At 52.4% G+C, this 15233-nt stretch overlaps 2 protein-coding genes across 2 annotated transcripts in view; both read right to left on the bottom strand.

Annotated features, from left to right (window-relative positions):
• Positions 1-7865: 7865 nt before the first annotated feature.
• INSM1 (INSM transcriptional repressor 1) lies at positions 7866-9101 on the bottom strand. Its single transcript, XM_062573445.1, has one exon. It carries the CDS (start codon positions 9099-9101, stop codon positions 7866-7868), a length of 1236 nt encoding a protein of 411 aa, XP_062429429.1.
• Positions 9102-9736: 635 nt separating this feature from the next.
• Positions 9737-15233, bottom strand: part of CFAP61 (cilia and flagella associated protein 61) — a 130474-nt gene continuing 124977 nt past the window's right edge. The window contains 2 exon segments of the mRNA XM_062571172.1: positions 9737-9900; positions 12993-13255. Of these exon segments, the coding sequence (XP_062427156.1) occupies positions 9737-9900; positions 12993-13255 (427 nt within the window).

Here is a 15233-nt window from a genome sequence, read left to right as displayed (position 1 = left end):
GTCAAGATGACTGCAGCTTCTCCAGGAGTTTGGGGAGCTGCTCCTTTCCGGGATAGTAGTGCTGATTGACCCTCATGGTCTCTACGTGGCTTTTCTGCACATAGGCCTCTACATGGGTGGAGCTATCAGCTGTTTGGGCTTTCTTGCACAGGGCCCTGTTTTCTGCCAAGCTGAAGTGAAAACTCTTCAGGGGCAATTTTCAGCACCTGTGGTGTTATGTGCATTTAAGTCCAAATTCATAATCACCTGCAAAAGTGGCAGTTGAATGATTATCTTCATCTCTGCCAGTCCTGAAGCCCTCAGTTCAGAAGTGTGGAGATAGCCCATCAATAGGTTTCTTCCATGATATCTTTCATGGCAGCTATCAACCCATCTAATACAAATTGTAAGACTAAGAAAAACAGATAAAAGAACGCAAACCAGAGCAACTGCATAAGAGGCTTATAGCTGCTGTTGTTCAGCCCTGGTGATTCTGTATCCCGATACTGACCTTCCTGCTTTCTGTTCATCAAATTTGTCAAATATGAGAAGTATTCTGGAGTATTTCCAAAAGATTTGCAGGGACCTTTTCAGGCAGTCGTGCCACTTCAGGCTGGAGTGATGCTTGGGCAAAGGTCTGAAAAGTGGAGAGCATGCATAAAATCTTCCCTGGGTCTTTGGGTGAATTCATTGAGGCTCTGCTGTATCTCACCATTGCAAAGAGGCTGACTCCAGCACTGCTAGACATATTACAGGGTCTTTGTAGTGGGTTTTCCACTTGTAGTAGTGGAGTCTCAGTAGTCTTATGAGCTCTGAACTTCACACTTTCGGGCAAATGAACTTAAGACTATTGATGAACTTTTAAACTATTTCTTTGTTCAAGAAATAGTTCCCTATGCAAATCTTGCAGTACCGACAGTTCAACTAACAGCCAGCCTAGGCTGACTGCTACAGTCAGAGCCCAGCCAGTAGCTTTATTTCGTTTTGTTTCTTGTTTGGGAAATGGTCATTTGGCCCATGGTAATAGGTGGTTGATAGTAGAGAATGCAAAAGTGCCAAATGAATTTTTCAGTTGAGTCAAGCACAAATACCTGATTTAATGAAGAGGGAACATCAGGAGGATCTGCAGAAACCCCAAATTTACCTTCTCTCCCCAGAGATGCTTTCACATAGACACATGAAGTAAATCCATTTCACATTTTCCATTCTCTCCTATCTTCCTTCTCATTTCTGAAACGGCACAAGCATGTTCAAATAACATGACACAGCAATTTTGATCCACCTTCTGGATCTCCTCATGGCAAAATGGAGAAATCACAATTTCTATGACAGTGGATTGATACTATAAATTATAATTTTGCTGAAGAATCAAATAATGACTGAGTGGAGGTGCAGCCCTTCTCGCCCAGAAGCACATGCTACAGTTGCAAAGACAATGCTAAAGCTCAAAAAGGCTATTTTTCCTTTTCCAGATTCAACCACTCAGCGAAAATCTCTTCCAGGCTGCGTTGTCTTCCTTAATTCAGTAATCTGCTCATCCCCTTAGCAGTCTGAAGAGTTTAAACACCGTGCGGATGAGTCTTGCACAAGGGAATGCGAAAGGAAAGCTCTCGCACCCAAAACATGCTGTCCTGCTGATTCTGCGCCTCGATCAGGCCCGTACCATTTTTTAAGAATTCAGTGTTGTCTGTGTTGGCAGCACGATATTTTGCACTACTGTATTTAATTAGTAAAATTCTTAAATTCCCTGTGCGAGTTGGAAATGCCCTGTTATTAAACAAGCCGCAGTCATAGATAAATGCCACAAGCCAACTCCTTCGACGGCACCTCCCCTACCCTGAGCACCAGGGCTGTAAATTTACACCGAGGGACGACCTGGCCTCGTTTGGAGGTGGAGGAGTCTGTGCAGAGCTGGGAGGCCTGCGATGAGGATTTACCTTGGGTAGGCAGTGAGCGGGAGCCGCTGCAAGGCTGCTTGGGGAGACCAGGGCAATTCTTTTTGCCCCCAGGATTGTGTAGAGTTTGCATCCGTCCTGCAAGGCGCTGGGGTTGCTCTTCTTCCCCCAACACCTCCCACCACACGACTGGCTTAGCCTCAGCTCTGCGGCCCCGGTGGGCAGCACTGAGAGCATCGGTGGGGCTGGCGGCGCGGGCCCTTCCGTAATTGATTGCCTCCGAGGGAGCTCTCCTAGCTGTGATCTCTGCGAGGGGAAATGGCAGGGGAGGGCTTCAACCCTAGCAATCAACGTTTGTACGGGAAAAAATATTAACTTGATGAGCCGCTCTCTTCTGCCGCGCTGACAGCTCCAGCTGCTAGAGCTGTCAGCTCGCAGGAGAGCTCCAGGCAACGTGGCCCCGTTACGGTTTTCTCTTAACTGACAAACGTCAGCTCGCCAGCCGGCCACAGAGGAGATAGCCGGCGTAGCGCTGTCGTTTCCATTCGCAGCCTCAGAAGCGGGAAGGTTTGGGTGGTGATTTTAAGACTACGCTGCATGTTAGATGGCTTTATTCAAAGGAGAATGACCCTTCGAACCTACTGAGGTCCATCTGATTTGCAAACCAGGGCAGAGCTAATCTAGAGCTACTCAAAGTCACGACTGATTAAAGCATTGATGGCTACATCTAGTTTTTATTTTAAAATCTCTAAACGATCAAGGCTGATAGTTTCAGACTCTTCTTACTGCTAAGTTTTATCTTTTCAAGCTCTTAATTAATTTTTTCATTCATAAGCAAGCACCCGTGCAGCCAACCTCTGCGTTTGCCCGCGTTTAGGCTGTGCTGCAGCGTCCCATTAGGGGTCTAGCCGAGTGCGAAGAAGCAGCAGCAAGACCCACGCTCACCTTCGGCAGGCCCGGCAGACGAAGCCTGAGCCCTGTCGCGCTCGGCTCCCCGGGGCGGCCAGGGCCGCGCTGTCCTGTTGTGTTAGCGTCCTCCGCAGAGTCTCCCAGAGGGCGGCTTTCGTGCTCTTCTGGCCGTGCTCAGCTGGCTGCGCAGCAGCTGTTGCAGGTTTGGGGTAGCGGACTCGTACGTCGTTCGTTCTTAGGCTTCGTTTTCACGGATTTCGAGGTAGGTCATGTTAATTCAGCTAATAAAGATATAACTGACAAGTCCAGTTATGCAATATATCATTGCCCAGCTACCAGCCTTTGGGTTCCTACCATCCGGGCCACCCACCTTTTTTGCTCCACAGGATCCAATCTCGGTCGCTGCTGAGGTCGAACTACATGTCCATGGGTTTTTGCTCAAAAGTGTAAGAAAAATGAAAGCTCTAAATGTCGATTTTAAGCAGCTGTTGCTCATCAACGTTATGAAATCTTTTATCAGATTATAGTAAAAAAGACAAACGACCGAAGGAGAGTATGGTACAAGTGTAATTGCAATTATTTCCCCTCCTCCCCCCCCATTCTTAATGTATAGTTTGCTGCTGTACTGTGGCAACTTCTGATCACTGTCATTTAAACGGTTGGTGTTGGATGCACACATTTATTGATGACTTCTTCAAAATACGTTCACTTGAACCTGCAGGCTCAAGATGTCCAGTTATACTATATTTTCAACCAATTTAAATTTTAAAGTAGAGCATATCAAAATGCTGAGCAGATTTACAGGTATGACTCTCTATGGAAGTTTGCTAACTGCACATTTACTGTGAAAGAAGACAAAGATTTCCACCAAACTGTCGTGGCCAGTGGGTCAGTTAGATCAGGGGAGTGGACAGGTCATGGACAATATGTCATGCATCTACATAAGTACAAAGCTTTAGACTCCTTAACCATTGCACATGATGATAAATCCTCTTCTATATACTGAAGTAGTGCATATTAAAACCCGACTTTCTTAGTCTTTTTCTTACGTGATAGGGAAGTTCACTCCGGAAGAAGAACAACAAGCGTCATCAGAGTGATGAAGACGGAATGGAGCTAAAGCAGGCTGGCGTACTGGTGGCAAGCCTGGGACGTCGTCTTATCTCCTTCTAAGCCTAGACAAGGGTGCAGCAAGACCTCGGAGCCAGGGGAAGACATTGAGGTGGTGAGCTTTGATGGGCAGGTGAACCCTGGTAATCTTGCTGCGCTGATGTACAACGTTGCATGCTCCTAGCTGCCCCTTGCTGCAGCAATCCTGGGACTCGGGGGTCTGAATCTAGCTGGCCCATGCGGGCTACAGATACATGCAGTAATTAATCCCGCTGGTGAAGTTTGCTAACTGTTTTGGCAGCCGTTTTGTTCTTCTGCTTTAAATTTTGCTTCCACTTTCTAATGATGTTGTGTCTCTAGGAAATAAACGGTGTATCTTAATTTATTGTTTTATTTTCATGACTGGATGGGAGAGGCTATCTTGTTCTTAGTCATCCAATAAGTGCCTGAACTAGTATCAGTGGCAGTTTTTTTCTGCATAAAGCTTTTCTCTTTAGAGCAATGCGAATCTCTAATTCAGGGAAGACTTAAAATGCCAATAAAAATGCTCCCGATGCTTGAGGAGGCTCCAGGTCAGGTGTCCTAGCGCTTCGGAGCTCCCGAAGCCACTGGAGAAGCACCGGGCAGTGGTGCAGAGTGTGGGCTTTGCTGAAGCAAGTGTGAGCAGCTCAACCACAGTGTGAAGTCCAGGGCCAGCACATGTCCGGAGAGGAGTACGGCTCCGTTCTTCCCGCAGGAATAGCTCAAGGGAGCAGGTGCGCTTGCTGGATCCAAGCCAAGGTTATCAAACATGCCAGCTTCTGATATCACCCAGAAAAGGGATACTAAATATGTATGTCTATGTGAATTATTTTGTAGGTGAGAACCTCAGTAACCATCAGATGAGGACGTCGGGCATTTCCAAGAGTTGCTATTTTTCTTTTGAATGGCTATTGGAATACATTTCATTTACATATGAAAACCTCTAAAGGTAGAAAATGAAGAGGCGTCTCTGTTCTTTACCCCGATAAATAGCAAATCGCTCTGATCTGGGTCCCTTACCGTCACTCCCTCCTGCCTTGCCACCGCAGCAGGCACCTCACCAAACCAGAGTGCCAGCTGGACCCTGATGTTGCATGTAGGGGAGAGACAAGAGTCTTCCATCTGCTTTAAAATAGTTTTGTCCATCAACTTTCCAGTCCCATCAGGAAAGGTTTTTAAAAAATTAAGTCTCTACCAAGCTACCATGGTCCTAAGGGCATTGATAAGGGATATGGAGAACATGAAATATGGTGGTCATTACTCTCCATAAGCTTCAATGTAGAGGGCTGGGGTTGTTGTTGGTATTTAAAACTAGTAATTGATTCTTTAGGTAACCATACTTAAACTGGGAACAAGGGGAAAACCGGGGGGCTGGGTGCGAGCGACAGTGGCGTGACTGTGCTCCACCTTGGCCTCAGCAGGGGTGGCCTTTCGGCAGGGTGCACACTAGGCTGTATGAGAGTTAAAAATAAAAACAAATAATAAATAAAAAGAGGTGAGACTCCGTCCTATTCTGCTGCGTTTAGCTGTATTATAACGCGGGCAAAGTGAAAAGCTATGCCCATCCACCCGATTAACACAGCAAATGTTTCCACGTGGCACAGCTTTCTTAATCGTCTCACAAGCTAAATTTAATTAAAACCATTTAGAGGTGTAATGAGCCTTTCTGCGTGCGAGGAGGCGAGTGAAACGGGCAGGTCCAGGTCGGGTGGCTCCAGAGCGCCGTGGCCGTGCTGCCAGCGTGGTGCCTTCCGGCTAGGATGCTCCTCGCCGCTGCCACCACCACCGCCGCCGCCGCCACCACCCCCCCCCCCCCCCACCCCCGTGAGAGTGGGGGTGGTAGGCACACTGCAACCCTAAAGCGCCAGGCAGGTCCTGGCAGCCAGCTGGGTTGCTTTTTAAGTGCAAATACCAAAGACACCCCCCCCCAAAAAAAAAAAACTCCCCCCAACGCCTCCCCAGACCTAACACCTTGCTTTGGATTTGGCCGTGCTGAACAGGTCCGTCAGCACTGGGCCGCTTTGCCCTGGGGTCCCTTTCCCAGCTGGGGAGAAGGCAGCACGGGCTGCGCTGCCCGCCCGGGGAAAGCCAGGCATCGTGGGCGAGCATCCGCAGGGGAGCGGACGCGGTGCTGAAGCCGCCCGCAGCCACAGCTACAGCCTGGGCAACACCTCTGCAAGCCAGCAAAAAAAGCCCTGGAAGGGTTAGGTGGTGTTTTTTTTTTTTCTGAAGGCAGAAAAGCATGTTCATCCCCCTCCACCCCGTACCCAGCCGCCAGTCTCTCTGTTCGGAAGCAGCCAAAAGATCCCAACTGAAATCTTTCAGCCCAAACTGAGCTCTTAACGCTCGCATGCAACAAGGCACCTGCATTTGCGCCCACAGAGCAGGAGCGGCGGCTGGCACTCACGGGCCGAGGGAGTGAGAAAGGGGAGCCGGATGGCTCTGCTGTGACATCCGCTAGGAAGATTTCATTTTGCGGAAGAAGTCACTTTGCAAAAGGTGTCACCGCCCCAGTGCGTCCTCTCACCTCTTCCCAGCTTACCCCGATGCTGTAACAACTTTGCTAACAAATTCAAGCGCTCCCTTTCCAAGCAAAGCAGCGCAACTGCTGCATGGAGCAGGCACAGGCTGCCCGAAAAGCTCCGGGCACCCCCGAGTCCCAACCCGCAGGCTCGGGACGCTGTGGCCCTGCCATGCAGGTTGAACAGGGCCGCCGGAGGATGCTGCGGCCGCAGGGCTGGAGCCGGACAAGCCACCACCAGGCTGCAGCTTCGCCGCCTGCGCCAGACCGCTACCGCGCAGAAACCGCCTCGTTTCTCCCCTTCTCCCCCCACCCTGCCAAGTGTCCCCTTCCCTTCCTGGTGTTTTCACCCCTTGGCTCACAGGCGCGTGTGTGTGTGGGGGGGGGGGGGGGGGGGGGGAAACAGGACCTCTTTTCGGAGCCTCCTTTAGAAAAGCAGCGCCGGGGGCAGGGGGAAAGCGGAGGGATGCGCCGAGTCGCCCCCTCCCCAGCAATTCCCTGGTAATTACGCTTGTTAAAGGCGCTGAGCAGCCCGGGGCAGCCGCAGAAGAGTGCCGGGATGAATTTGAAAATATTTTATTTCAAATAGTAAATAATTATACAGTCGAAACAGTTCTATTGAAGCACTCTATAAATAGCTAACAGTTAAGAAAATAATGTGTGTAGAAAAAGAGATTGCATCTAAAAGTAAGAGCTGTCAGTTGCACGAGATAAAACGGTTAAGATTGTGTGTTATTCTAGGTATAAAAGTTAAAACCTTTTTTCTCTTTTTTTCTTTTTTTAGCACATCCCTTTAGAAAAAAAGAAAAAGATCTAAAACGCACAGTGAAATGGCAGGAGGGCACAGGGATGGGGGAGTGCGGGCTGGGGGGTAGGGAGAGGAGACAAAAAGCGCATTAGAACATCCGCGACCAAATAATTAATCAATCTCCATAATCAATATAAATAAATAACCAATAAATAAACATAATTACTCAAACCAACATATACAGATCAAAGGCAAACCAGTGGGGCTACCTCGGGGTGGGAGAGAAGGGGAAAAAAACAGGGAAAGGGAGCAAGGGGACATTGGCATGTCACAGTTAAGGCAGTTTCTACAGCGTTATTTTTTTTTTTCTTTTAAGAAAAAAAAAGAAATCTTTGCTCCTCCGGAGACCATCGAACAGCGAAGAGTTCAAGGCATTTTGTGGCTACGACTATTAAAACAAGAGTCGCTCTCCAAGCAGTCGGATTTGTTCGCGTTTAAAAATATAACGATAATAAAAGGGGGAAGGGGTTCAGTGGGGAGGGGGGGGAATAAAAATAAAGATAAGAAGGAGGTGGGTAAAGCCAGATTCCAGCAGTTCGCGAGCCGAATTAAAGCTAATGGCGCGGCGGCGAGCTCCGCCGGGGGGCCCGGCCGGCCGCGGGCCGCTGCCCGCCGTCGTCCCCTAGCAGGCGGGCCGCAGGGGCACCTGGAGCAGGACGACCTGGCGGTTCTCGGAGGGGTGGCACTTGTTGATGTGGCGGGTGAGGCCCGGCGAGCTGTAGAAGGTGGCGGGGCAGTGCTTGCAGGGGAAGAGCTGCGCGGCGTGCAGCAGGCGCAGGTGGCGCTCCTGGCCGCTGCGGCTGGGGAAGGCCTCGCCGCACACCGGGCACAGGCGGCTCGCCGGCGGCTCCGCGGCGGCCGGCGGGTGGCCCAGCAGGTGCTTGCGCAGGTAAGCCTGCCGGCGGAACCGCTTGGCGCAGCGCGGGCAGCCGAAGGGCCCCTCCTCGGAGCCGCCCTCCGAGGCGCCGCCGGGGCTCGGCGTGTCCCGCTCGCTGCCGCTGCCCGCTTCCCGCTCCGCCGCCGCCGCCTTGCCGGGCTCGGGCGCCGCCTTGGCGGCGGGCGGCGGGCGCGGCTTGTGCCAGCGGCGGTGCGAGGCCAGGTTGGCCGGGCACGAGAAGACCTTGTCGCACTCGGGGCAGCGGTACTCCACGCGCACGATCCGCGAGCACTTGTGCTGCGCCAGCGCGAAGGGGTCGCCGTACTCCTCCTTGCACAGCTGGCAGATGAACTCGCCCAGCGGCCGGCACCCGCCGCCGCGGGCCTTGGCCGGCGCCTCCACCGGGCCCTCCTTGATCTTCAGCCCCAGCACGGGCGACGTGGTCACCTCGTCCTCGAAGGTGAGCTTGCGGATAGCCTTCGCCTTCTTGCCGCCGCCGCCGCTCCCCGCCGCCGCCGCCTTGGGCTTGCCGGGCTCCGCCGCGGGGCCCGGCGGCCGCTTGGCGGGCGGCGGCGGGCGGGCGGCGGGCGGCAGAGGCGGCGGCGCGGGGCCGGCGGCGGGCGGCGGCTCGGCGGCGGCGGTGGCCCAGAGCTTGAGCTCGGCGGGGGCGAAGAGCAGCGAGTCCATGGTGCTGGGCACGGCGGGCGCGGGGAAGGACTCGGCCGAGACGGGCGAGCCCAGGCTGAAGCCGCGCTCCAGGTACTTCTCCCTGCTGACGGGACGCGTGGGGCTGCGCAGCGCCTGGCACGCCGCATCGGGCGTGCCGAAGGGCACCGGCGGCGGCGGCGACTCCCGCGGCGGCGGCGGCTGCGGCGGTGCCAGGAGCGGCGGGTCATTGTCGGCCGCCTCGCGGCAGCCGCGCACCCGGTACGACACCGGCGTGGGCCTCCTGCTCCGCTTCACCAGGAAGCCGCGGGGCATCTTTGGGGCCGCCGCGAAGGCACTTGAGGGGCGGGGGGGGGGGGGAGGTGGGGGGTAGTGGGGGAGCGCGGCGCCCCGGTGGCGGCCGCCTCCCGCGCCCCTGCGGCGGAGGCGGCGGAGCGGGCGGCGGCCGGCGGAGGCACACGCGTCCCCTCTGCCCGCGGCGCCGCCGCCGCGCCGCCTTTAAGCGGGGCGGGGGCCATTGTTCTGGCCGCCCGCCGCCGCGCGCAGCCAATCGGCGCCGCCCGCCGGGGTGGAGCCGGCGCGGCCGTACCTGAGGGCGCCCCCTCCTCCCGCCCCCCTTCTCCGCGGGCGGCGGCACGCGCGCCCCCCCCCCCCGCCCCTTCCCTCGCGCGCAGCGCACGTGCCCGCCCTTTGTGCGCCCGCCCGGCGCGCGCCGCGCACCCGCCGCGCGGGGCGGGGGGGGGGGCCGACACGCGCCGGGCGGGAAACGCCGCGCGATGGCCCGTGCGGGGAGTCGCGGCGGCGGCGCTGCGGCCCCTCAGAGCCCCGCGGGAGGCCGGGGCCGGGCTCCGAGAGCGCAGCGTCCCCGCGGGACCGGCGACTTGTTGTGGAGCCCCCCTTTTTTTTTTGGGGGGGGAGGAGAAAACTCGATGTTAAAACTTTTATTATTCTTAGGGGAAGCGCTCATTTGCCCAAACAGCCGCTGAGCGCAGCGCGCACGGGCTCGCCGAGTCGCGACCCGCCGCTGCCTTTCGCCTGCCGCCCGGCGCCGCGTGCGAGACGGCGGGGAGGGGGGAGAGCTCCGATCGGCTGCCCTGCGCCGCGGCGCCGCCACCTTTGTGAGGGAAATGAGTCCCTCGTTCCCTTCCCTGATGCTCCCATTCGTGTCGTTATCCTGCGAATCGCGCCCGTCCGCGTTCCCCCGCTGTGCAGCGCCTGCGGAGGGGGCGGCGGCGCGAGCACGCGGATCCCGGGGCTTAATTTTTATTTTTTAAATTATTTTTTTACCCATCAGATAACGAGGTGAAAGATGTGCCCTTAAGGGGGGAAGAGCCCAACCTTTCCCGCCGACCTCGCAGTGGAAAAGGCAGGCGAAAACCGCACAGAGCTGCGAGTTGTAACCCCCGGCAAGCGGCGGAGGCGGCTTTCTGCGCTTCTTTTGCTGGTCCCCGCCAGCTGGGGGGGGGGGGGGGGGGAAGAAAAAAAAAAGGCAGGCGGGGGGGATAAATCCCCTCTCTCCGCGCTGTGCGGGGCGGGGCTGCGCACAAAGGGGCGGCGGCAGCGCCCCGCGGGCTCCCGCGGCGGCGGCCGTTGCCGCGAGCGCCATTAACATACAGCTGCACCCCCTCCCCCCGTCCCCCCCGCGTGGGGCACGCGCCGCCCGCCCCGCCCCGCCCCGCCCCGCCGCCCGGGGGCGCCCCCGCCCGCCCGCCCGCAGCTGCCGGGTCACGGCCGCGTGCCCCCCCCCCCCCCCTTCCCCCCCGCCCCCGGCTCGCGCCGTCTGTCCGCGCGGGGCCGGCGCTCGGCGGGAACAATTAACGGCCGCGCCGCGGCATTCAAACCTCACGTGCCATCTGTTGAGCGGGGCGGGGCGGGGCGGGGCGGGGGCGCCGCGGCCCCTCAGCGGCCGCCGGCGGGCGGCAGCGCGTACATGGGCAGGTGGCGGCCGTGGCGGCGCAGGTAGGCCAGGATGCGGCCCGCCGCCCGCCGCTCGAAGCCTGTCTCCGCCAGGTGCCTCTCTAGGAGCTGCCGCGGTGTCTCGTCTGCCTCGTCATCGCCGTCGCCCCGGCAGCGCCAGACCTGCTCCGCACCGGCGCCTACCTGCAAGGCGAGGTGGCAGAGGGGTGACACTGTGTGGTGCCCGCCCGCTGCCACCCTCCTGTCCCCACCCTTTGGCTCGCTGCCGGGAGGGCTTCAGCCCCCGATACATCAGAGCCTGCGGTCTAATTTACCAGCTCCTTCCGTTTTTTTGTGTTTTTTTTTCTCACAGAGCAGCCCCAGCTGCTATTTGAAAATCAGACCATTATTTCTTATCGAGCACGAGTGCCTTTTCCAGAAAATCTTACGGTGCACATGTGCGCCCAACAGTAACGCTTCAACAGCTGATGTAGGTGTAGAAATGCAGCTCTGCCATCTGCATGTTTGCATAGCTGAAGCGCTGCATGTTGAAATAAACACATGTTTGCGGTCCTGCAGGAGGGTAAACATGCCAAGCGTGATCGCTCGGCTTTCGATGACGCGTGAGAACATCCTGTACCCAAGTCATAAATGAAAGGCAATGTTGAGGTGAAAATTTTGATGCACAGCTTAAGACAGAATTAGCCCCCAGATCAGCTGTAGCTCTTTCCTATTATGACTTCCTATGACTAGCATATGCTTACTTAGATGTTATCCCTGAGTATGAGAGACCGAACTCAAGTTTCTGTGGTACCGGTTTACATGCACAGTTTTTAGGTTCAGCTCTTTCAGATGGGTCATTTTTTTTTCTTTGCTTTTACATTTCACTTCTAGTTTGTCTGCATGCTTAAATGAGCTACAGCGTCAGCCACAGGAAATAAAGCCAGTAGGTCTTTTGCTCCGTACAGAAATACAGCCAATTTCAAGACTCTTACAGTATATTCCATAGGTGCATGTGTGACATTTAGTAAATGCAACGGTAGTTAGAACCACTGTGAAGAAAATCAGAATAAAAAGGTAGAAACTAGAAAGTAATGACACAGATGCAGTAATGTATGTTCATGTAAACAACTCTGACTCATAGAGGTATTTTCAGTGAGTTCATTGAGGCTATTTTTGTGTCAATTTGTGGCAGGATTGCTGCCACAAGAAAAGGGTGAGGCAAGTGAGTCTTCAATTCTGATATCTGGAGGACACCAATTCCCCTTTCTCTCAACTTGTTCACATTTGCAGCATGTGAAGCATGGCTGAATGATGTCAGGAAAAAACACTTCTCATCAGGCCTCCTGTTCGGCACAGAATTTCATTTTATGTTCTTTTACAAATGTCTTTCAAGAGAATCTGTAATAAAACTGCACTGAGGCACCTTCTATATCATGACAATAGAAGGAAAATTGCATCTAGCCCTTCTGGGAGGAGGCCGGGGTCGGGCATTTGTGTAGCTACAGCTGTGACACATGACAGCACACCACAGTTTTGGCCATATAAATGAGTGGGCTACAGTCCACTCAGTGTGCCTTCATTTTGTGACCTCTTATAGTTCATTCTGTTCATTCCCTACACTGTTAAAAATTCTGCAGAGTGAAGGCTTAAAAAATGCCGTCACACAGAACTTCAGAATATAAAACAAAAGCAGCATGAGGAGAAGTAGGGTAAATTGGTCCCAAATAGTGGGTTGAAAGTATCAGGACTCAGACTGCAATTACGTTTTAGGTAAGTCAGAAATGCTTACTTGGGGGAGAGGAGGGATGTTTTAAAATTGTTAGAAATCTGCTGTAGTCTGTGGGTGCCTCTCATGCCTCTCGTGCTTTAGATTTTGAGAAGGCAAAGTTACGGACTCCTGAGCCTTTATGCTGAGGTCTACAGTGCTAAGGCTGAAGCTGCAGCATTAACATTTTCGTTTCATCCTTGCTCAGGAAATCCAGTTATAACTGAAAAAAACAGTTGATTTCCCTCTATCAGCTGCAAAAGTCATTCCCAAAAGCGGTAGATAGATGTTGAAAGATATACTTCTCATAGGTCCAGATAGTTTAGGATGGTTTGTAGTGTATTCATACTATGAAACGTTTTTTTTAGTGATGACTGAATGCATAAACTTACAGATTTTGCTAGGGAGTTGTACTAAATGGCATATATAATGCAAAAATGCATAAGAAAACAAAGTAACTTAATTAGAAGTTCTGCTGGTAAATTTGAAAATATGTAAAAATAACAAAACTGCTGAAACATATGCTGAAACATGGAACATACGCTGAACTTGGTGAAATCCCTCTGTTAGGTGTAGAATATGTTCAGATTTCCCAAAGACACCAGCAGAACAGAAATGTACAGCTTTAGGAGAAAGATAGGGAAAGAAACCAAAATGAACAACACTAACAAATTACCCAAATAATAAAATGCCCTCTCCAGTCATTTTTCTCACCTCACTCGTCATTAGGATTTGGCGCAGTTCGTTCTTAAGATCAATAAACCGATCGTGATAGATGGCCATACACCAAGGTTCCCTGAAGTAGCTGGTTAAAAAAGAAGAAATTCAGTTGTCTTGTGAAGCTCTCATTAACCACTAATAAAGTATTTACCTGCTTTTTTGCCTTTATAAATTACAGTTCTGGACCCATCATGATCGTTTGTTCATAAAATGCCTCCCGTAACAGCATGGTCAATCAATTCTTTTAATGGATGTTCCTGATGTACAGCCAGCTTCAGTAATTACATTTAAAGTGGCTTAATTCAGAGCTGTGGCAAGACCCAGTGAAGAATCCTGATTTTATCAGAATTTAAAAGCCTGAAGACCTGTAAAGAACGGTGTCTCCATTATCTGTCCTCATTTGAGAAAAGCAGATTGCAGGATTAACTGAACTGCTGCATAAACAAATTAAATTTGTGTAGACAATGACACAAATGTTGTTCATCATTAAGGTTTCTGGATTAATAAAGGGCAGAAAAACAGGCCACCACAGTGTTGCAATATGTTCTTTGGACTAGTGCACTGATGCTAAATTGAACCAGTTCTAAGAGGAAGCTCTTGTACCTTCTTTTTCTTTCGGTGCCAGCATTCACGACAACATTCCCCTGTGAAAAAGTAGTAAAAGGACTGAGCGGACCTGGATGACTGGATGTAAAATCTTAATGCTCTGAATATAATTGAAGCAGCTAGATTACAAAGCTATGGTTTCTTTCCATTCCCTCTAGAACGAAAAATAATGTTTGTGGTTTCAGTAATCTGTTAGTACAGATGCTCTGCATGTGTGCAATTCTTGTTAGAGCTAGCTGGAGTTAGGAGGCGCAACGCATCCATCCAAGCCATGCCTAACCCGAGGCCAGCGGGCTCGCTGGGAGCAGCGGGAGCGAGGGAGGCGGTGGCGTCCGGGTGCTCCTGCCCTTGGCAGCGCAGCTAGCGATATCCCCGGGACTGCTGCGAGCAAGGCTGCGCTGCCGCCTGCTTCGGATGCGTGCTCTGTAAATGAGCAACTGGATAAAGCAAAGGAGAAGGAGATAAACGCATTCAACAGCAATTCTGACATTCTCGTCTCCACAAAAACCGCTGTGCAGTTTCCTTTTAGCGTGGCATGTTTTTTTTTTTCCCCAAACTGTATTATTTTCCCCTTCCTGCTTTTAGAATGAAACGTCAGCTGTTGCTAATGCCTCATGCTTCAGAGACTTGCTAGGTACCTTTTTTTTTCCCCCCCCCCCCCACATGCTCGTCCCATCGTGCGCTTTCTCCGCTCCCCTTCACCTTGCTCCCTTCATCTGTGCTTCTCCTGGTATCACAGGCTCTCAGGGGCCAGGCTACCCCTCTTCCAGACTGGCACGGTAACCGCTGCACTGGGACTCCCTCGGTTAGATGTCTCCGGAGTATCAATATTTATTGGTGCTATTGCAAAGCCTGTGTTGTTGTTATGGCAAATGCTGTCCAGCCTAGTAGAAGTCTCTAGCAGCAGGCTGGTAGCATGTTGCCAGGACTGATATCACCTATTCATTTGGATGTTAGAAATGTTAGAAAAGATGAGCTCAGCTCTAAGTATCGTTATTTAATTATATACCTATAATATGTACAGAGAGCTAGAAAACATTCCCCAAATATTTAAACAAACTTCAATTTCAGAAAACCCCTACCAGCCCCCCAACCCAAACTTTTAACTTCATGTTGGTACTAGATACCAAAGCTGGGGAAATGGGGGTCGGGGGGGGATTACATACTAGAAAACACAAAGATATTTAAAGACTCTCTATTTTACTGATATGCCCTGCTAAAAGCCATGTTTCACTGGCCAAACATGTTGTTTTATCTTTTAAAGCTAGCATCTTGGTTGTAATTCTGACTCTGATAGTGATTTCGTATCTCGATTGAGGCAAATCTTTTAACTGCATTGCCTTAATTAAGTTTTTCACCTACCTTACTGCGACGTTGTGAGTATTAAGCGGTCTTTATAAAATGCTTTAGGGATGCTGTGTATTATTGCTATCATTACCAGTTTGGCTAATAAGTGC

This window comes from Rhea pennata, chromosome 3, assembly GCF_028389875.1.
Source record: "Rhea pennata isolate bPtePen1 chromosome 3, bPtePen1.pri, whole genome shotgun sequence".
NCBI lineage: Eukaryota > Metazoa > Chordata > Aves > Rheiformes > Rheidae > Rhea > Rhea pennata.
The sequence above is the reverse complement of the archived record's forward strand: the minus strand, read 5'-3'. Positions and strand labels throughout refer to the sequence as shown.

Coding starts and splice junctions, on each gene's coding strand:
- INSM1 (XM_062573445.1), bottom strand. CDS start 9,101: ATGCCCCGCGGCTTCCTGGTGAAGCGGAGCAGGAGGCCCACGCCGGTG.